At 41.8% G+C, this 23,705-nt stretch overlaps 1 protein-coding gene across 1 annotated transcript; it reads right to left on the bottom strand.

Moving 5' to 3' along the window:
- Positions 1 to 2,488: 2,488 nt before the first annotated feature.
- On the bottom strand, positions 2,489 to 23,369 carry galnt1.L (polypeptide N-acetylgalactosaminyltransferase 1 L homeolog). The gene is made up of 5 exons (XM_041566219.1): positions 22,779 to 23,369; positions 22,183 to 22,322; positions 19,352 to 19,450; positions 6,119 to 6,253; positions 2,489 to 2,672 (listed from the first exon to the last, which is right to left on the bottom strand). Exons 1-5 carry the CDS (start codon positions 22,867 to 22,869, stop codon positions 2,619 to 2,621), a joined length of 519 nt encoding a protein of 172 aa, XP_041422153.1. The 5' UTR covers positions 22,870 to 23,369; the 3' UTR covers positions 2,489 to 2,618.
- Between the last annotated feature and the right edge of the window lie 336 nt (positions 23,370 to 23,705).

A 23,705-nucleotide genomic window follows, 5' to 3' on the forward strand; every position in this document is an offset into this window, starting at 1 on the left:
GGGAAATTACAACGTTACAAAATTACATTAAAATTAAAAGAGTACCCAGAGGATTGAGAATTAAAAAGTTTCCAGCATTTGAGGTACAGGACAAGGATTTAATGACTGAGTGGTATGAAGCACTTACAGACAGCTCGCTGAAATTAATGGGGATCTTAGTAACGAAATATCAAACGCAACAGGGGAGATTGGAGGTGGAGATTAGTCAGTTGGAAGTAACATTGAATGCTTATAAAGATACTCCCGACTATGATAAAATGAATAAAAGAATTGTGGATGATTTGTCTATACTTGAAAGAAAGATTATGGATACCAAACAGAAGAAATTTTTGAGAGACAAAGCTGACTATGAGCAAGAAAGTGTATTCTCGTGGGGCATGAAATTAAATACCCAGAGAGGCAGGTGGGAACGCTTGAGGCCTGCCCTAAAAATCGACAGGGGACGAAGGCAGAATGATAGAAGCAATAATGTGTCTTGTGATGAATATGATAGTGTCTCCCCCAGTGTGTCTTTTTTAGTGACATCAGCAAGCGATCTGGATGTAAGCCAGGACGACGAACAAGGAGAAATGGAGTACAACATGAAAAGGAAAAAGAAAACAAGAAGAGAAGAAAGAGAGGCACAAGGGGAGGAACTAACAGATGGAAAAAGAGAGACAAGATCAAAGAAAGGGAGAGAGAAGGGATCGATCAAGAATCGTTAGACACTATCGATAAAGACATTGAGGGTCTGGTAATCAATTTATCTGATTATACATTGACTTTAGATGAGAGATCCCTACTGAACAAAGGTCTAACATTTTGTCCGACCACACATTTTTCCTTATTGGATACTATTATAGATGTGAATCGATTAACTAGACAGTTAGCTTTAAAGCGTTTTTTTAGTCCCAGGGATACTGTACAATATGATTTATTACAAGCAGAGGCTAATAATGATCATTTAACACAAGATGTCTTGGAGGTAATAGAACGGATGAATGAGGAGAATGATCATATAGCCAGCCAATCGGTTAGAACAACAGAAGCAATGGATATCGAAAGGGGTGTAATACACACAGACCTTAGGAGCAAGTCACATTTTAATCCAATAGGACACAGTGGTCCATTTGTAGAGAGGTTCTATGAATTGGTTGTAGGGGATTTAAAGAAATTGGCCAACTCCCGTGAATCAGAGCATACAAAGTTAAGTAATAAGATGACACACAACCTATCTAAACAGGAATATTTAGCTATAAGGACCCTCACGGAAAATCCAGAAATTGTAGTGAGAAATTCTGATAAGGGGGGGTCTATTGTGGTATTAAATAGAGAATATTATAAGTCTGATATTAAACACCAATTATTGAATGAGGATAACTATTTGAAATTAAATTTCGATCCAACAGGGTGTTTTCAAACTAAATTGAAGAACCTCTTACAATACGGTAGAGAAATGGGAATCCTAAATGACAATGAGGTCAATTATATTTGGGTTGAATGCCCCAGGATCCCCATTTTTCATACCTTTCCCAAGATACATAAGGATCCTGTACAACCTAAAGGTAGACCAATAGTAGCCGGAATAGGCTCCCTGAATGAGCGACTAAGTGAGTATATAGATAAACTCATACAACCTATGGTAATACAAATGGCATCCTATCTTCGGGATAGTGGGGACATTATCAATAAGATCAGTGATATGGAATGGAGACAAGACTATCTATGGGTTACTATGGATGTGACAGCACTGTATTCCTCCATAAGACATAATGATGGCCTGCAAGCGGTACAATATTGGCTGAAAGAAATAAACATGTATGCACCAGAACAGAATCAATTTATTATACAAGCTATTGACTACTTGCTGAGCCATAATTATTTTATGTTTGGAAATGACTATTACTTACAGAAGTGTGGGACGGCTATGGGGGCACGATTTGCGCCCTCATATGCCAACCTTTTTATGGGGTGGTTAGAAAAGGTGTATATCTTCAAAGAACATATAATATATCAAAACAACATCAAAAGATATTATCGTTATATTGACGATCTCATATTGATATGGGAGGGTACTGAAACACAACTACAACCGTTTGTTGATTATTGTAATGATAATGGGAAGAATATCTTTTTTACACATAAGTTTAACCCTTCCACAATTGAGTTTTTAGATATACAATTCTCCTCCCAGGAAGATGTGATACACACGGATATATATAGGAAAAACATTAGTAGAAATGCCCTGTTACAACGACGGAGCTGTCACCCTGAGCCTCTGCTGGAGAGCATACCGGTCGGGCAGTTCATCAGGATACGGAGGAGCTGCTCGACTTGGGATGCTTTCCAGCAGAGAGCTATGGAGTTATGGGATAGACTACTTGATAGAGGGTATGATACCAATTCTATAAAAAAAGCATATGATAGGGCGGTATTAAGTGATAGGAAGGACCTACTTAAAACATATAAAGATAATAACACTTCAAAGAATGAACGAGGGACACAAAAAATGAAAAGAATGAGGTTTATTTCAACCTATAACCTTGAGGCAAAGAAAATACAACATATAGTCAACAGACACTGGCAGGTATTGAAGTCGGACCCGTTACTCTCACAATTGGACTTGGGGAGACCACAATTCACGTATAGAAGAGGTTATAATTTGAGGGATAAGTTATCACCAAGTATGTTACCTGATAGAATGAATGAGAACAGAAATTGGTTACATACAGTAGGAACATATAGGTGTGGTGCCAATATTTGTAAATGCTGCAAATTTATAAAAGTATCCAAGGAAATATGCAGTACAAGTAATGGCAGGATACACAACAATGGAACATACGCTAACTGTCGAACTATAAATGTTATATATCTTGACACATGTCGATGTGGAAAGCAGTATGTGGGCAAGACAAAGAGGAGACTTAAGGACAGAGTTTTAGAACACCTAGCCTGCGTGAATAGGAAGGATATCTCATCAGCGATTGCAGCACATATATTGGATGAACATGGAGCTAATGAAAATTTTGTCTCTTTCCAGGTTATAGAGAATGTGAGAATGGGGAAGAGAAAAGGAGATTTTGATAAAGTGCTGTCCAAAAGGGAAATCAAATGGATGTCCACACTGGAAACAGTTATACCACAAGGTTTAAATAAAGAGTGTGACATCAAATATTATATAGATTAAGGAAAATCATTACCACAATAAATAATAATAACAATAATAAAAATAAATAATAAACAAATTATATAGTCTGGGGAGTGACATACACATGTGCTTGTGAATAAATTTATAACAAGTTTATGAAATTATACAGAAATAATCAATAATGATTTTACTGATTGGTTTAAATAACTAATTGGTTAATCAATATACCACCTGAGCCAAGTTACATTTTAGTAGAAGTATTATATTTACGTGTTGAAAAAAGTACATTCTTTTTAAAGATAAATTGATTTGCACAAGCACTATATATACCAATCAATTGATTAATATGCAACACGTGTGATCACAGCTATATATTTGAATTTTTACATCACTTTTACTGAACTCTGAGGAAGTGCCCAGTGTTTGGGGCACGAAACGCGTTAGTTCTTCGCACTCCCACTGCTGTTGTACCACAATGTATGTTTAAATAAAGCCGAATACTGATATTATTCCTACCGTCTCCCATGGATATGTCTACCTGCGCTGCCAGCGGATAATTGGTTGGATGTATTGGAGTACTCGGTTGAGAGTTACCGAGATCCCGCGATAGCTGCGGTGGACGAGGGAGAGAGGAAGGAGTGGGGTGAGCTCCGCCATCGACTCCTCTTTTGTTATCGGTACTAAGCTCGCTAAGTACCCTGGGATGAATACCATCTGGCCCGGACCTTTGTTTATCTTAACATACGATAACAATACAGTGTCAAATGCTTTGTGCACAGCAAGCAAAAGAGTGAGTAGTGGTGACTTGGAGATAAGCGTGTCAGAGATGATGTTAACTATTTAGCGTATACAAGCGGTAGTTTGTTGGCCATAAATTCACATTGATCCGATTGAATAAGTTAAGGCAGGTATACCAATACCCTGTGGCCATAATTTTAGAAAATTGTTTAACATGAACATTACAAACAGAAATGGGTCTATAACTCTGAATGTCAAAATGATCCTAAACAGGTTTAGGTATATAAGAGATAGATCAGTGTAATCATCTTGTGAAAGGAGCTGGCCCTGTAATATATCATTAAACAAACCCACTAGATGTGGGGATTATAATATCACTGTATTTTTTATAATAGATTGGTTAAAAGCCACCTGGTCCTGGCACAGTGTTACTTTTTAGTTGTTTAATCGCTTGGGTTACTTTTATTATGGCGATTAGGGCATTTAGGGTGGCTTTAGCTGAGGCAGTGAGCCTAGGCAGCATGATGGTATCAATAGTTGATCTCTAACATGGGTTGGAGGAACCGCATGTGGTTAGTATAAAGTAGAGTAACATGCCTCAAATTCAGCCACCATATCTACTGGGTTTACAAAGTTGTTGCCATTCTTAGACTTTAAAGCAAACATTTTTAATTTTTTTCATTTCATTCTAATAAAGAACTAAGTTAGTATAAATTTATGTTGGTGGCAAAGCAATCCTTCTGATTTTTTTTTTTTTTTTTTTTTTTTACAATAGATCACATACAAAGTGCACAGATTTCACTATAAAAATGTGTCAAGTCTGGTCATTTGCTTGGAAAGTCTGATCTTTCTGTACTCCAAACTTATGTTTGTAATTGTCAATAGTTTCAAACACCTAATAAAAGTTTATCCTTTAATTAGCTCAAAAATAATTATGTACCGAAGCACAAAATATTAGTTCTTAGACTTCACAGCTTTATAACATTCCTTATAGCAGCCTATGAGCATATTTTTTCATATATTTTGCCTTTGCACAGTATAACATTTTCATTCTAGGGTAACATAAATCATTCAGTGGTCAATTACAATACAACAATTACATCTAATCGGTACTTTGGGTTGCAAAGGTGAACCTTCAACTTAAGGGATACTGTCATGGAAAAAATGTTTTTTCCAAAACACATAAGTTAATAGTGCTGCTCCAAGGGAATTCTGCACTGAAATCCATTTCTCAAAAGAGCAAACAGATTTTTTTTATATTCAATTTTGAAATCTGACATGGGGCTAGACATTTTGTCAGTTTCCCAGCGGCCCCAGTCATGTGACTTGTGCCTGCACTTTAGGATGGAATTACTTTCTGGCAGTTATTTCTGGCAGTTAATGTAACTGAATCAGTCTCAGTGGGACTTGGCTTTTACTATTGAGTGCTGTTCTTAGATCTTCCAGGCAGCTGTTATCTTGTGTTGGGGAGCTGCTATCTTGTTACCTTCCCATTGTTCTGGCTGTTGGGGGGGGGGTGATATCACTCCAACTTGCAGTACAGCAGTAAAGAGTGATTGAAGTTTATCAGAGCATAAGCGCCATGTCAGATTTCAAAATTGAATATAACAAAATCTGTTTGCTCTTTTGAAAAATGGATTTAAGTTCAGAATTCTGCTGGAGCAGCACTATTAACTGATGTGTTTTGAAAAAAACATGTTTTCCCATGACAGTATCCCTTTAATTTGGGTCACTTTAAAACAGGGATCCCCAACCTTTTGAACCTGTGAGCAACATTCAGAAGTAAAAGGAGTTGGGGAAAACACAAGCATGAAAAATGTTCTTGGGTTCCAAATAAGGGTTGTGCTGGACCATTTGGTAGCCCCTATGTGGATTCTCAACCTACATTGAGGCTCTGTTTGGTAGTGCACCTGGTTTTTTTGCAACCAAGCCTGGAATTCAAAAATAATGGTTGCTCACGAGCTACTGGTTGGGGATCACTGCTTTAAAATAAAGGAAATAATCTCTGCATTTCACAAACACATCCACAGTCACTATGCCTTCCTCTGGATCAACAAGCAGTTAGGCAGGTTATATATAGACTTAAAAGGTTGAACCTGATGGAGGTGTGTCTTTTTTCAACCTAACTTACTATGTTATTTTACTTTGGGAATTCATGTGTTCTTCAAAAATACCATCAATTACAACAAAAAATATTTGGAGACCCTAAAAATAATTGTGGGTTAAGACATTGTCATCATCAAGGATACTTACCACTGGATCATACTCCCATAACTGATTGCCTCTTAAGTGGTGACACTTAAGCATAATGACTGGACCATTAAGTTTAGATACATCTAAACATAAATCATCTGTTCGTATTTCTTTGCTAGCTGTATAGGAGAAAACCTTGGGAGAGGATAAGAAAAAAAATGTCAGAAAAGGTAGAATTTTACTAAATGTTTAAAAACAGAGATTTATATAATTACCTACACATTTATGCAAAACCTTGCCTCCAAAAAACTCAAATATATATCAACTAAAAAAGTTCCTTTACTTTGAATTCAATTATTGAACAATAACTGTTAACACTTTTCTGATCTCATAGAGATAGAACTATACAAATATATAGTTGTGGCACCCATTAAAAGTGTAACGATCGCCGCCCGGAGCAGGCCCAGGAGCTCCGGGCGGCGCGTCCTCTCCTGCCGGCGTCGCTCCCAAGATGGCGGCGCCCATGGCCGCCACGTGGGTAAGCGGCGCCGGCGCGATGACGTCAGTGCGCCGACGTCGGCGCAAGGACGTCAATGACGTCATTAAGGCGCCAAATTCAAATAAAAAGCCTGTTTAGACGCCAGGATGGCGCCCAAGTATAGGAAACCTTGCCCTAAGTATTTCCTGGGTTCCCTGTGTGCTAATATTCCTTATCCTATTCCTGATTATTATCCTTGACCCCTGCCTGGCCTTTGGACTTTGCTGTTATCTGCCTGCCCCTGAACTCTTGCCTGGATTCTGACTACTCTCTGGATTAACCCCTTGGACACCGCGACCTTGCACCCTCAAGAAGGCTTCCTCCTTGATCCCGACTACCTCCCTGGAGGGAGCTCCCGGCTCCCTGACATTATACTTGGGCCATGGATCCTACTGAGGAAGCTACGCCTGATGTCGGACGAGCGCTCCGTGGACTGGCATCCCGCATGGAGGAATATGAAGCCCAGCAGTACCACATTGCACAGGCACTCGATACCCTTCTCTCCCGAGTGCCTCCAGCGCCTCCTGCTTCCCAAGCGGCTGCAAATCCTCCCTTGGCGGACGTCTCATCTAACACAGGTTTCTCGTCTGGTGAGCCTCGTATTCCGCCTCCTCCTCGCTTCAGTGGGGACCCACAGGCCTGCAGAGGTTTTGCTACACAGTGCCAGATCCAGTTCGAGTTTCAACCCTCGCACTTCCCCAATGAACGTTCCAAGGTGGGGTATGTAATGTCTCGTTTGGTGGGCAAACCGCTTGAGTGGGCAACATCTCTTTGGGAGAAGAATTCTCCACTGACTTTTGATGCCAAGGCTTTTCTGCAATCATTCCGTACTGTGTTTGATGCCCCGGGTCGGGTCACTAATGCTCCTTCTCGTCTCCTGCAACTCCGACAGGGAAACCGCAGCGTCAGTGACTATGCTATTGACTTTAGAACTTTGATGGCTGAAACTTCCTGGAATGACGATGCCTATAAGGCCGTATTCTATCAAGGTCTGTCTATTCGCATTAAAGATGATCTTGTCTCCAGGGAGTTCCCTGATCTGCTGGAAGATCTGATTGCACTGTCCATTAAAGTGGACACTCGTCTCAGAGAGCATCAAGTAGAGAGGGAGCATTGTAAACGATTTCAACCCGTGTTGGCACCTCGCTTCCAGAGACCTCTCTTGCAAACTCCAGCTGCTCAAGCTCCTCCTTCTCCTCCGGAGGAACCGATGCAGGTTGGAAGGGCTCGTCTCTCCGAACAAGAAAGACTCCGTAGACGAATGGCTGGCTTATGTCTGTATTGTGGCGGACAGTCTCATTTTGCGAATTCTTGTCCAGCGAAGCCCACGAGTTCTGTTCCCCGAGGTATATCTAGGGTAACACATGTAGGGGGCACTACTCCAAAGTCTCAAGAGAACACTCACAGGTTTCTCTTTCCTTTACAGATTCGCCTAGCCACTAAGACTATTGTTGGCTCTGCTTTCATTGACTCTGGAGCTGCTGGGAACTTCATGGACGCTCTGTTCGCCAAACACTTGGAAGTTCCCTTATTCCCATTGTCTACTCCTCTCCGAGTCACAGCCATTGACGACAGACCCCTGGAGGCTGAATTTATCTCCATGACGACTGGGGAATTGCCTGTGCAGGTTGGGACATTGCATAAAGAAAGACTTTCGTTCCTAATTATTTCCTGCCCATCCGTTCCAGTTGTGTTGGGTCTTCCTTGGCTGCGCCTGCATAATCCTTCCATTGATTGGTCCGCAGGACAGATTTCCCGTTGGAGCCCATTTTGCCAGCAGCACTGCCTTCCTGCTGAACCCCTCCGGAGGGTGAATATCTCTTTGTCTGATCTGAAGACTCTACCCCCCTTTTACAAGGAATTTGCTGATGTGTTCTGTAAGAAGTCTGCAGAATTCCTTCCTCCACATCGACAATACGATTGTCCTGTCGATCTCCTGCCTGGAACCATGCCCCCTAGAGGTCGTACTTATCCTCTCTCTCCAGCGGAGACCACTGCTATGAAGCAGTATATCCAAGAAAATCTTCAGCGGGGGTTTATTCGCCCTTCTACCTCTCCTGCCGGGGCTGGATTCTTCTTCGTGGAAAAGAAGGATGGAGGCCTTCGTCCTTGCATCGACTACCGGGGTCTTAATAAGATTACGGTTAAGAACCGGTATCCCTTGCCCTTGATTGCCGAACTCTTTGACCAATTGAAGGGGGCTAAAATCTTCACTAAGTTGGATCTCCGTGGGGCGTACAACCTCATTCGCATCCGTGAGGGTGATGAATGGAAGACGGCTTTCAACACTCGTGACGGGCACTATGAATATCTCGTTATGCCCTTTGGCCTTTGCAATGCCCTGCCGTCTTCCAGGAGTTTGTTAACGATGTGTTCCGGGATCTCCTAGGAAGGTTCGTAGTCGTGTACCTGGACGACATCCTGATCTTTTCTAAAGACCTAGAAAGCCATCGCTCCCAGGTGAAGGAGGTACTCTCTCGTTTGAGGAAGAACTCTCTCTTCGCCAAGTTGGAGAAGTGCGTCTTCGAGGTGTCTAAGATCCCCTTCCTAGGATACATTATCTCTCCTGAGGGATTTGAGATGGATCCCGTGAAAGTGTCTGCCATCCAGGAGTGGCCTCTCCCGCTCTGTACCAAGGCAATCCAGAGATTTATCGGATTTGCTAATTACTATCGGCAGTTCATCCGGGGGTTCTCTTCCCGCATTGCACCTATCCTGGCCCTCATCCGGAAAGGGGGTAAACCCAGCTTGTGGCCTCCATCTGCCATTGATGCTTTTCAGTCCTTGAAAGAGGCCTTCACGTCCGCTTCTGTCCTCCGACACCCCAATCCTGAACTACCCTTCTGCATCGAAGTTGATGCTTCTGAAGTCGGAGCCGGAGCCATCCTGTCTCAGAGACACCCCACTGATGGGAAGTTGCACCCCTGTGCTTATTTCTCCAAGAAGTTCTCGTCCGCAGAGCAGAACTACGATGTCGGGAACCGAGAACTCTTGGCTGTTAAACTCGCCCTTGAAGAATGGCGTCACCTCTTGGAGGGTTCTCTGATTCCTGTTCAGATTTACACCGATCATAAGAATCTCGAGTTCATCCAGTCCCTCAAGAGGCTAAACCCCAGACAGGCAAGGTGGGCTCTCTTCTTCTCTCGATTTAATTTTATCTTGACTTATCGCCCAGGCTCCAAGAATCGGAAGGCCGATGCCTTGTCTCGTAGCTTCACTCCGGTGGACCGCTCTCCTGAGAGACAAGAGCCAATCATCCCTCCAGTCAAGATTATTGCCTCCCTGTATCCACAGTTTGCCGACCAAATCCTGGCTGGTCAGTCTTCTGCTCCTTCCGGTACTCCCATTGGGATGGCATTTGTTCCTCCTGAGCTGCGTCTGCCTATCCTGCAACAGACCCATTGCTCCAGGCAAGCCGGACACCCTGGCCCAGCTAAAACTCTTGAACTCTTACGACGCCTGGTCTGGTGGCCTGATATCCGCAAAGATGTGAAAGACTTTGTTGCTGCTTGTAATGTTTGTGCCACATCTAAGTCAAGCCACTCCCGCCCCAGTGGGTTACTACAGCCCTTGCCAGTTCCTTCCCGTCCCTGGACCCACCTGTCCATGGACTTCATTGTCGAACTTCCTCCCTCCTGTGGGAACACGGTGATCTGGGTTGTCATTGATCGTTTCTCCAAAATGGCCCATTTCATCCCTCTGAAGAAGTTGCCCTCTGCGGTGGAGTTGTCCCAGCTATTTATCCAGTACATCTTCCGCCTGCATGGTTTCCCGGTGGAGATCGTCTCCGATAGAGGCACACAGTTTACTGCCAAGTTCTGGCGTTCCCTATGCAAAGACCTGGGAATTGTTCTTCAGTTTTCATCTGCATACCACCCGCAGACGAATGGGGCAGCTGAACGTGTCAACCAAGCCCTGGAACAGTTCTTGAGGAACCACGTTTCCCTTTGTCAAGATGATTGGTCTGATCTCCTCCCGTGGGCGGAATTTGCTCATAACAATGCCTGCCACACTTCCACTGGAAGGTCCCCATTTATGGCGGTGTATGGTCAACATCCTCAAGCCTTCCCACAAGACTTTGTGTTGTCCGATGTTCCGGCCACTGATGACCATGCAGCCCACATGTCTGCTATTTGGGCCGCAACCAAGTCCAATCTGGAGAAGAGTGCTCTGGTTCTTAAGACGTTTGCAGATCGTAGACGTAGACCCTCTCCTCCCTACAAGGTCGGTGATAAAGTCTGGTTGTCTTCCAGGAACATTCGGTTGAAGGTACCAACTCCTAAGTTGGGTCCGAGGTTCGTAGGTCCTTTTTCCATCCTGGAGGTGATCAATCCTGTGGCTGTCAGACTTCAGCTTCCTCCTGAGATGCGAATTCCCAACGTGTTTCATGTCTCCTTGGTGAAACCCGCTACCTCCAACCGCTTTTCTGTTGTCCAGCCTCCTCCTCCTACTATCTCTGTGGATGGTCAACAAGAATATGAAGTGGAGAAGATCCTTGACTCCAGAATCTCCAGGGGGTCTCTTCAGTACCTCATCAAGTGGAAGGGCTTTGGCCCTGAAGAATGCTCCTGGGAAGGATACTCTGATGTCCATGCTCCTCGTCTGGTGAGGGAGTTCCATTCCAAGTTTCCCCAGAAGCCAAGTCCTGGTGGTCCGGAGGCCCCCCGTGAAGGGGGGGGTACTGTAACGATCGCCGCCCGGAGCAGGCCCAGGAGCTCCGGGCGGCGCGTCCTCTCCTGCCGGCGTCGCTCCCAAGATGGCGGCGCCCATGGCCGCCACGTGGGTAAGCGGCGCCGGCGCGATGACGTCAGTGCGCCGACGTCGGCGCAAGGACGTCAATGACGTCATTAAGGCGCCAAATTCAAATAAAAAGCCTGTTTAGACGCCAGGATGGCGCCCAAGTATAGGAAACTTTGCCCTAAGTATTTCCTGGGTTCCCTGTGTGCTAATATTCCTTATCCTGTTCCTGATTATTATCCTTGACCCCTGCCTGGCCTTTGGACTTTGCTGTTATCTGCCTGCCCCTGAACTCTTGCCTGGATTCTGACTACTCTCTGGATTAACCCCTTGGACACCGCGACCTTGCACCCTCAAGAAGGCTTCCTCCTTGATCCCGACTACCTCCCTGGAGGGAGCTCCCGGCTCCCTGACAAAAAGACATCTCCACCAAAAAAACTGCTTTTGAATAATAAAATAAATTTTAAGCAACTTTCCAATATACCTTAATAAAAAAGTGCAAGTACTTTTAAAGTAATTTGTAAATAATTATTAATATTAGCATTTATTTATAAAACACCAATATATTCCATAGCGTTGAACAATTAATGGATGTATAAATGAAACATACAGGAGAACATACAACCCACAAAACAAAACAAAACAAAAGTTAAAAAGGGCCATGCACCAAAGAGTCTCCTTCATCTGGACATCCAGATCAGTAATCCGGTCAGTCATGTCAAAGCCACGTGTCAACATGTGAGAAGTATAGGAACATAGCAAGTAATTGTATTTCAAAATATTAATCTACATGAAAAGTTACCTATAGTTCATGTTGATCGTTTTTTGCTGGTAGTTCTGCTTTTGTAAGTAATTGTTACTTGAAATTCCTATACCTGACTGTTTTGTCAACCTAACTGTCCCTTCTCGACTTGTCAGTTAGAGTTTCTAATGCTAACAGACTACTGCTGCACAGATATGGCAGCCCCCTCATCGGGAAAAAAGGGGGTAAGAAACGTAATGTAAAAGCATCAGGCAAAAATAGATACTTTTATGGCAAAATTATAAATAGCATTCAAATATAATGTTATGGTAGATATTGTGCTCAGTATTAGGGCACCTGCTAGGCACATTGTTGCACTGGCATGCACAGCAGCTCACTATCAGATCCTTGTCTTTATTCATCCTTCTTCCACCTAGATATAACTAATGCTAATAGGAGTGAGAGAGAGAGAATAAAATTCTGTGTATGCAGATTCTACCAGGAGCTGATGGATTCTGTTCTCAAGATAGTCTTAATCACTAGTACCCAGGCCTTGAGACAGATCCACCTTTTTGTTTGTTAAGATAAGATGTTTGTTTTTATGTGCTGTGAAGAGATATTTCTATGCTCTCCCACTGGTAACTCCCTTTAACTCGGGTACATATCTATCAAACTCGGATTCCTTTGTTTGGGGTTCTGACTCTTTGAGAGTTCAGATTCCAAGGTGCTCACATCAAATAATTTTTTGTCTTTTACCTCAAGTGATCTCCAGTTCCTGATTTTCCACTCTGGTGGAGTTAACGCAGGCAGGCTCAATATCACAGACGTCACCCAGCGAGATTGATAGCAGGGGGAATAACAAGACAGAAGCAGCTGAGCAAGTAAAAAGATATCCTTGACTTTTGTTAGCTTTCATCCCTCGGAATTAACAAGGATTGTGATGACCCGTACAAAACGTCTGACCCAGGAGATCACTCAAGAGATCTGTGTTTTGTCCTAACCATGTGTCTAGTATGAAAGAGTGCATGTGTGGGAACTAAAGGGAGAAGTGGTCGTTCTCCCAGATGGTCAAAGGGCACAGGACCAGCAGACTGTTTAGGCAAGAGGCTGGTCTGACTACAGATGGGCTTGAGATATAAACAATGAGAGCACATCTGTGAGCACTAATCTGCCAGGCATTCCTGTTCCACTGCTTGTTTCATGCTGTTTATAACCAATCCTTTAAGGTTCCACATGATATCCCAAGATAGTCCAGGACTTGTGTGAAGGGGCACCAAGGCAGATAGCCTATTTGTGGAGTAAGACTCTAGTTGGACTAGAGCATCTTTGCCAGCCCAGTCATCTAAAGAGCTGATGGCTGAGAGATAAAGACATGTCCAATGTTCCAAAGTGGAACTTGCTTACATGGGTATGCTTTCAGAGATCCCTACTAAGTGGGAACACAGGAAAAGGTTAAAGGCAGCAAGCCACTGGGATGTAAACATATGCAGCCCATGTATACCCTAAATGGGACTGCAAAAGGCAAATCTATAATGGAAAAGGACCTTGGAGTTCTTGTAGACAATACACTTGGCTGTAGCAAGCAATGGCAGTGTCACGGCCGGCACCCGATACCAGAACAAATGCCAAGCACCCTGGTCTCGGCTCGGCTTCACCAGTAGTGTGACCACCGTTGGGCTTCGGGAGGAGCCCTCAGCTTACTTGGGTGCCACCTGGACTTAACGAGGGGTGCAAGGCGAGATGTTCTGGCTGGCGAAGGGGCACGGCTGTTAGCAGAGTCTTTTGGGCCGAAGGTCACAGTACAAATGGAGCAGGCAAGAGAATCGTCAGACAGGCTGGGTCGAGGCAGGCAGATATCAAGAATCGTCAGGCAGGCAAGGGTCAAACCGGGGTGTCAATCAAGGGGTTAAGCAGGAAGAGTTGTCGTAGGCAGGCGAGGGTCAGGATACAGAATGCAGAATAGTCAGAAACAGGCTGGGTCAAACACGGGTAATCAAACAGACTAGATTCAGAACAGATCAAACGCACAAGGCTCAGAAACCACAAGAAACAAGTTCTATCACAAGCATCAGTCAGCAGTCTGAATGGGCCTTTTATAGGGCAAGAATTCCACGCCCCAGAACGTGCGTTTTCACGCCAGAACGCGCTGGCGCGCGCCCTAATGGCGCTGGGAGGAGGAAGAAGAAGGAGTGCGGCGGCGTGGCGGCCGTCCATGCCGCCGCACCGCTAGACCACCAGGTACATTTATTACAGGCAGTAAGCAGCATCAAGGGCATTTACAGAAAATAGTATACTTCCCAATCATTATTTAACCATTGAGGGAAGTGTGTTCTCAGAGTGAATATCCAATATACTTACTTTTGATCAGTTATTTTATAGATGTCTCCTCCCCTTACACCGAATTTAACATTTTCAATACCTTGAAATTTTACTTGAATGAAAACTCCATTATGTTTTTGCATAAAATGTTTTCCCATGGCTGAAACTCTATTATAGTGGGAACTTGCCCAATCTGAATTATCTAAATTGCTGCTGTCCAACTTCGGTGGTACAAAGGGCTGGAATTTTTCTGGCCTATGTGGTGGAGGGCTGATAATGGAAGCCAGTGTTGACCACTCCCTGTTTTTAAACCACACCCACTTTCAACCACACACGTTACCACAAGACCATGTCCACATTAATGGTGGTAGCACACCAAGCACACCAAAAAAAAACAAATAGTTGGTGCTCACTGCAGCAATATCACTCATATGTGAAAAATGTAGTCATATTAAGACATACCCTTAAATCCATATGCCTCATCCTCCCCTGCGGATAACAAAGCACTCCCCCCAGCACATGATTAAACACCTTAGGGGCCCTAACAATTTTCAAATGCTAACAAACCCCCAGAACAAATACCAGGCTTATGTTCCACAGGCAGAGTAGGGCACACACAGGGAGCATAGGGTGGGCAGAGTACGGCACACCCAAGGAGCATAGGGCAGGCAGAGTAGGGCACACCCAAGGAGCATAGGGCAGGCAGAGTAGGGCACACCCAAGGAGCATAGGGCAGGCAGAGTATGGCACACACAGGGAGCACAGGGCAAGCATAGTATAGCACACGCAGGGAGCATAGGGCAGTCAGAGTATGGCACACACACGGAACATAGGGCAGGCAGAGTATGACACACACACAGGGAGCATAGGGCAGGCAGAGTATGGAACACACGGGGAGCATAGGGCAGGCAGAGTATTTCACACAGGGGGCATAGGGAAGGCATAATAGAGCAGGAGGCAGGGAAACCTATCAGGACCACTCTAAGATGTGCTATATCTGTATATGACACAGTGCTGGTGCCCCTCCAGCAGTTTGTATGAGTGTGAACAGGTGAACAATGTGGGCAGTTTCAGTCTGGGTCTCAGGCAGGTCTGGACTGAGAATTAAAATAGGCCCTGGCATTTCAGGTACACAGAGGCCCAAACAGCCCCACCAGCCCACTAAATACTGACTTTCTATGGGACCTTATAGCAGCCCCTCTGGCATTTGCCAGAACCCACAGATTGCCAGTCCGGGCCTGGTCTCAGGCTTTAGGGGTGTGAATAATAGCGATGTTGCAAGTGTGAACAATGCCGGAGGGATTACATATGTGAACAAAATAGGGGATTACAGTCTGATTTTGAGGTTTAAACAATGCAGGGGCCAGTTAATCTCTGTAGTGATACCATTTAAAGTTTACACATGGTAAACAGACACAGCAGGCATACTTTCATGTGGGGGGCCATGGATTGGAAATATCTCTCCTGTCACACTACTCTTAAGGCATCCTGTACTAGTATGTGTTTGCACACTTTGCATCTATTCTTCCACATCTATAGCACCCTTTCTTAACCAACCATTGTGTCTATCTTTTCTTAGGACAATAAAGGCTTGGAAAAACATTGTTTGATATTATTTTACTACGTCTGAAAACAAATTTTATATTACCTAAAAGTGACTTCTAAAAGTCTATCCCATTGAGCGATTGCCTGGTACTGGAAGGCATCCCAAGTGGTGCAGATCGTCTAAGACATAAAAACTGCCTTATTTTCGTTACATAGATGATTTGATTTTCATTTGGAAAGGTACTGAACAGGACACTCTGAATTTAGTGGAATACTGACTGAAACCCAAACAACTGCAATTTTCGATTCACGTATATAATACATTAACTTTCTTGACATCTCCTTGGAGGGAATCTTAAAAGATGGTATAAAATGTGACATCTATATGAAACCAACCACCAGAAATACACTGCTACATGGATCATCATTTATTTATATAGCGCTGTCAAGATACGCAGTGCTTTACATGCAGATAATTGCCATCTATGCAGGGTCCTGGGGGAATCCCAGTGGGGCAGTTTTTCCATTTTAGATGGATCTGCACCACTTGGGAGGCCTTCCAGGACCAGGTCTCTATGGGAAAAAAAATCAGGAATGCCTACGAGAGAGCAGTAGGAATATGGGTATATGAATATTAATAATCGGGAAAGAAAACACTGTAGAGTCAACATTCTTTATTACAATTTATAGCAAACAGTCCAGAAGGATAATCAAGAGACTTGGACCCCTTTTTGAAGAAGTCAATTTTAGAAAATATAACATTTGTTTTCAGACATGGTAAAACAATATCAAACAATGTTTCTCACAGTCTTTATTGCCCTAAAAAACAGAAAAAAGATGAACACACTAGTTGGTTAAGAAAGGGTGCTATAGATGTGGAAAGAATAGATGCAAAGTGTGCAAACAGATACCTTTAAAAGTAATAGGACAGGAGAGATATTTCCAATCTGTAGTTATCTTAGCAGTGACTGTAGGGGTATTATATATTTGGATACCTGCAACTTCGGAAAGCAACATGTGGGTAGAACATATAGGTCCCTTAAAGAACGAGTCATTGAGCATCTTATAAAGTACTATTTCTTGAAAGTACTGTTTCTATTTTTGCAGATGATACTAAATTGTGCAGAACTATAGGTTTAATGCAGGATGCTGCCACTTTGCAGAGTGATTTGTCTAAGTTAAAAAACTGGGCATCAAACTGGAAAATGAGGTTTAATGTTGATAAATGCAAGGTTATGGAAGACAAATTATGAGGGTAGACTGTCATGGTTGAGGTTGTTTTCGCTGGAAAAAAAGTGCTTGCGATGGGACATGATTACACTTTACAAGTACATTAGAGGACATTATAGATAAATATCAAGGGACCTTTTTACCCATAAAGAGGATCAACGTACCAGAGGCCATCCCTTCAGACTAGAAGAAAAAAACTTTCATTTGAAGCATCGTAGGTGGTTCTTTGCAGTGAGGTTGTGGAATGCATTGCAGGGTGATGTTGTGATGGCTGATTCTGTAACTGTATACATATTGATTTAAATAATTAAGATTGGGCAAGTTTCCACTATAATAGAGTTTCAGCCATAAACATTTTATGCAAAAACATAATGGAGATTTCAGTCAAGTAAAATTTCAAGGTATTGAAAATGTTAAATTAGGAGCAAGGGGAGGGAGACACCTATAAAATAACAAATCAAATATTGGATATTCACTCTGAGAACATGTTTCCCTCAAGGGTTAAATAATGATTGGGAAGTATCCTGTTTTCAGCAAATATCTTTATAATGTTCTTCCTCCCCTAATGTTGAACATAGGATAATGTTTGCTTGAATTGGACATGATTTGTAGCTTGTAAATAAGTGTATTTTAATTTATTGATTCCACTTCTGCCAGAACTAGGCATGAAACAAGTCAGGGGATTGCACATGTCATAGCCCAGGAAGTATGTTTCACCAATGATACCTGTTCATTGTTTTTAAAGAAAACTTGGAAATAAAGTCTTTTGAATTTTAAACTTGTTGCTTAAGAGACACTTTCCTAACCTTTTGCAGTAAATGGAGTATGTATTAACTGGAGTGGAGACCAGTTGTGGAAGTGCCTGCACAAGCAAAAGTATGCCCGCTTAAGCGGAGAGAATCTGGGACATGGACATTTCTACTTGGGCTATGCTAGTAAGCACCAAGAAGGCTGGTAAAAGACTATGACCTTGCATTATCTGGATAAATGCCATTATTTTACTTGTTGTGTTTCTTTCAGGTACCAAGTAAAGCTGCATCAAAATCAACCACAATTAATGGCACCATTATCCAGCTAATAAAAAGAGATTTATATTCTAAATTAGCTAGTCCAAATGATAATGCTTGTTACTATGCATGTTATGACAGTCACTTCTTTAAATCTTTCTAATTATTGTATACGAATGCACTTTCATGTTATTGCCTGTAGCATGCCTTACATAGCAGACCCTCTCTAGAGCAAAAAGTGTATGGTGTAATATTACATTAAACCAGTGTACTAGCACTCTAACCACTCTGGTATAGCAGGCACCAGTAAATAACTTAGGTATAGATTGGCATATCTGTTCATATGGCATGTGTTAAAATTTCATCCTTCAAAAAAACTCAGAGTGTACTCAGAGAGGTAACATTTTACCTTTTCCTCCATGTTTGTAAAAAAAGAGCCTATGGATTCTCAAGGTATGTATATGATGATCAGATGACTCCCTGCCACCTGGTATGTGGAAGCAACAGTACCTCCTGGTTAGATGGTATGCCAGCAAAGGTAGCACTAAAGCTCTCTTACCTCAAGTAATCTCCAGTTCCTGAATTTCCACAACAGGAGGAAAACAACCCTGCTGGGTTTATTTAACATTTTAATGATTTTTAATTTAAAGGAGAATGAAAAATATGTTTAGAAACATTTGGCAATTTAAAAATGTGTATGTTATCCATTCTTTCCCTCCGTTTCTGCACCGGTTTCTCTGCTGAAATAGAGACTAGAGACCAGCACTTTTATTTTCTACACATCACTTTCCCCATCAGCAAGACAGCTGTGTGCATAAGTGAAGGAAAGAGGGAGCACATCCAGTAAGCAGGTTTCTATGGCAACGGAACACAAAGTTGTCTGAATAGAAGAAATGGCAGGCAGGACTTGAGTTATTGGTAGAGCAGGAATGATTAAGACTTATAGATACTGTTCACAACTGAAGGTATGGATTACTTGAGTACAAAGACATCAGAAATCATTGGAATGGCTACTGCTGGTAGCATACTTTACAGTATTTTTACTTTCATTTTGATTTGTTCACATCTTTCCAAGGTGTTTTTTTTTTAACACGTGTTTTTGAAATAAATAATAAAATAAATTAATCATGAACATAGTTGCATCCCAAACCACTTATGAATGACTACTATCATACCTGGTTCCCTCCCATTCCATGGCAGTTGAAGATACCAACTTTCTCATTTTCTTTTCTTGCCATATTGTCCAGACACTGGTTTGTCTCAACATTTCTAATCTGTTAGAAGAAAAAAGATCAGAAGAAAAAAACATAATATTAATGCATGGCACAGAAAATGTAGTATATTTCAGGCACAGAGTGTGGACATCACACATTAATAGGCAAAATACAAATTTCACCACCCGACCCATTTCACTTTACACCCTGGCACTGATTTTACAACTAAATAGAACAACTGCAGTACCAATAACAACCAATCAGCAAATAATTTTATAGACAGTGTGTCGCAAATGGGAAAATGAAAGAAGAAAAAATCAACAGATTGCACAGTTGTTGTTTGCTGTATCAACCAATCACCTAGTGAATTTAGTACTCACTCACTCCTGGATATTGAGACTGCCAAATATCCTGCTTTTTCTCATGGGCCTAAAGCGAAAGTCTAAAGCTGGCCATAGACACAAAGATTTTATCGTACAAATCGATTCGTACGATTTTCGGACCGTGTGTGGAGAGTCCTGACATTTTTCGTCTGGCGGAGATCGGTCGTTTGGTCGATCGGACAGGTTAAAAGATTTCTGTCAGCTGCGGGTAATATCTCTGCATGTATTGCCAATCGTACGATTATCAGAGGGAGACTGTCACTAGCTTTGGTCAGACATATCTTTCGTACGATTGCTGTCAGGGGCAGAACATCGGCTGATCTGTTCTTTTGTACTTTATTTGATTGGAATGGTTAGTGGCAGGTCGGGAGATGGGGAAGTCCGATCGTTGATTCGTACGATCGGATCTTTGCGTCTGTGGCCAGCTTTAATAACGTCAGGCATGATACAAATATTCATGGTAAAGTCATAAACTTCTTGCTTCATAATCACAATTTTCTCTTTAAACTGCAGTTTGGCCTTAACGACTTAGTTCATTTCAAGCCAGAGTGCATCTCTGCACTGCACATATATAGTAAATAAAAATGCTTGTGTCAATTCTGAGGCCCTCTTTGGTTCAAGTGTAGTCTCAATACAATCCAGCCTTCTCGGTCCCTGCTACAGGGTAAAAAAAAAAAAGCTTGATGGGCTAAGACATCAAGTTGACACTAGATGCACAAAAATATGTATGTCAGCCAAATTAAATAATCTCCAAGTGCCTCAGGTTATAGAAATTCAATTGTAAGCTATAAAGTGCAAAAAAGACTAGTTATGTGCGGGTCAGGTAAAACCCGCACCTGACCAGAATCCGCCCTCCCTCCACCCACACGAGCCCAACTTCTGGATCCCTTTTATTGACTCGTGCCGCCTGCCAATGACATCACAAAATGGGCAGAGCACACAGACGTGGCTATAAAATCGAAATCCGGAAGCCGGCAGTGTAAGACCATATGCTTGTATCCTTGTGAACAAGCTAACTACAATCACTTCTGATGTCCTGCAAAGGTTTTCTGCTACCCAGGTCGGTATGGCCTGTAATGTAGGGTTATCAGATCACTTAAAAATTCAGGGACACAACTAATTAATACATGCTGTAGGGCTGCAATGATTGCATTTAAATGAAATTGCAATCAGGACAGCCCTTCTAGCTCGATTTTCTAGATGTGTCCCTGAATTCGTAAGTGATCTGGTGACCCTACATGTAAAGGACCTATTTGAAATATTTAGCAGAAACAGATTAAAATATTAATGGTACAATGTGATCACTCTGTTTAAAACACACAAAGCAGCACTACGCTAAACTATTTAGATTAAAATGATGTTCCATATATTCTCTAATTCTATAACTCATCAGTTTAAAGTAAATAAAGGTATACAAATAAATCTAGTAGTCCCCCAGTAGATGGTAAAATCAACTTTACTGCAGGTTGTGTTAGTGGGCCCTTAATGACAGTCAACAGTACAGCAATTGTTATCGCATAATCATATTAAGAAAAAAAATAGGAAATATACGCCTTTAGAGTTTGCCAGATGCAACAAATCTTCTCATTTCTATTTACCACCTAATAAATGGTAAAATTAAAAAACTGCAATTCAACAGTAAATGCTTTATTTAGATTCACTGACATAATTTTCAAGACAGAAGGAATTAAAATTATTTAAAACAGGATACTGGGCTAGAAATATCTAAAATTCTAATTTTTATTAACAGTAGGTTTTAGTTAGTGTGCAGTAACATTAGCATAAGATTAGAAATAACAGGTGATTCATATACAGTCTTCTTTCTCACCAATGAATTAAGATATAATATTTTATTTCCTTTACTACTTTAAAAACAGTAGGAACATTGTTTTCAAATTAGTAAAGGAAATAAAAAATATTTTCATTCATTTGTGAGAAAAAAGATCATATATGAATTTTCTTCGAACATCTTACAATGTGTACTGTAGATTCAATAATTATGATGGAAATGATGTGTAGAAGCTTAAATGGGGCATTTATGACAGACCGCATAATAACTCAAATTAATGCCACTGTTGCTAAAAAGCCAACAAATGCACACACAAGAAGGAAACTGCATACATTAAAAATAAGAAAAATAATTTAAGCTGTTTTTGGTAAAATATAAACTTTGCATGAAGGCTGAAAAGTAATCCAGCTGTTTGCAGCACATACAGAGGAATAACCCAAACGACTGATTTTTTGCTTAAATTGTCTATATGCTCTTGCCCTAAACCAAAGAGCATTTTAAGTTACAGAAACATGAACTGTGACAAAAGCAAATAATATTTAATGAGAATAAGTACAATTGCTTTGTAAATAAAAGCCACATTAGTAAAACACTTCAAACATAATTATGATGTTGCTTACCTCACCCAAAGAGTAATAATGACGAGGTATCTGGGAATCAGGATATACATTTTCTAAGTACCAGGAAAAGGGCTTACATTGCAGTTTATGTCTCAGGCCTAATCTGGTAGATATGTCTCCATAGTCAACTTTAGTCACCCCTATGAGAAAAGAGAAAGTACTTTACATAATACCTTTTGAAATAAAGACCATGGCCACAAATTTTAATTTATATATAATATAGAATATATAGAGAGAGAGAGAGAGAGAGAGAGAGAGACATCTATATTTAGATAGATATACATACATACGTGGGTGCCTGTTGTTAAAGTAAGGCAAATCACATTCTGCAACATTCTTAGTTGATATACAGTTACATTCGATACTCGGCCAATTAAAACTTGTTTTATTGAAGTGGCAATTCATTTCACTGGTATATGATAATATGAATAAACAGTGTTCGGCTTCCCTTCCTAAGCATTGAAAGCGTGATCTCTTTAAAGGACCAGTAACATCAAAAAAATTGAAAAATAAAATTCGTTAGTATACATCAAAAAATAAACACCAAGACAAATAAAACTTTAAAATTGCAAAGCCTTTATTAAGAAATAACTTACCGAAACTCCACTTCCTGTCCTGTTCAGAAATGGCGATATGGCGACCATCCATTGTGCGCCGCTGGATTTCTCCTCCCTGGCTCTCTCTCATGGTGTACTGACAGCAAGTGAAGCGGCTGCACCTCAATGTGGACGTGCTGCATTGGAAGGGTGATCACATCAAACTCTATGGAGCACTTGGACAGCACATCAGCCACATCACTTTCCCCCTGGCTGATCCCTGCGCTCTGCGTCCCCCTCTCTCTCTCTTCAGCTCCAGCCTCCTGCTGCCGCACAGCTCTCAGACATTGTGACACGGAACGATCTGTTGCAGCGTTGGGGGGGGGGCCACTGGACCCCCAGGCTTCTCAGGAAATTTTCAATGGAATTTCTTTCAGAGTTGATCAGCCTTGATGTCATCGACTGAGACCCTTCCACTTAATAAGATACTCGAGCTTACCCCGTACCAAATGAGAATCAAGGAACTCCTGGATGTCAAATTCAGGCTGACCTTCGACTAACACTGGGGGAGGAACAGGAATATGACAGACTTGAGTAGCTGGTTTTAGGAGAGAGACATGAAAAGAATTAGATATTTTAAACTCTGCAGGTAATTGGAGACGAACAGAAGAGGAATTGATTATTTAAGTTATTGGGTATGGACCAATGAACCTGGGCCCCAGTTTGAGAGAGGGGACCTTCAACTTAATATTTTTGGTAGATAGCGAAACAGAATCTCCCACCTTGTATTGAGGAGCCTCTCTACGAGATCTATCTGCAGCTTTCTTTTGAGCAGAGGAAGCTGCAGAAAGAGAATGATGAACTTGGGACCAAACTTTAGAAAAATGATTGACAGAGGAATTAGCAGAGGGTACAGAGGAATCTAAACCAGAAAAAGAAAATGCTTTTGGATGTAGCCCATTTACAATAAAGAAAGGAGACTCCCCA

This window comes from Xenopus laevis, chromosome 6L, assembly GCF_017654675.1.
Source record: "Xenopus laevis strain J_2021 chromosome 6L, Xenopus_laevis_v10.1, whole genome shotgun sequence".
In the NCBI taxonomy this organism is placed as follows: domain Eukaryota; kingdom Metazoa; phylum Chordata; class Amphibia; order Anura; family Pipidae; genus Xenopus; species Xenopus laevis.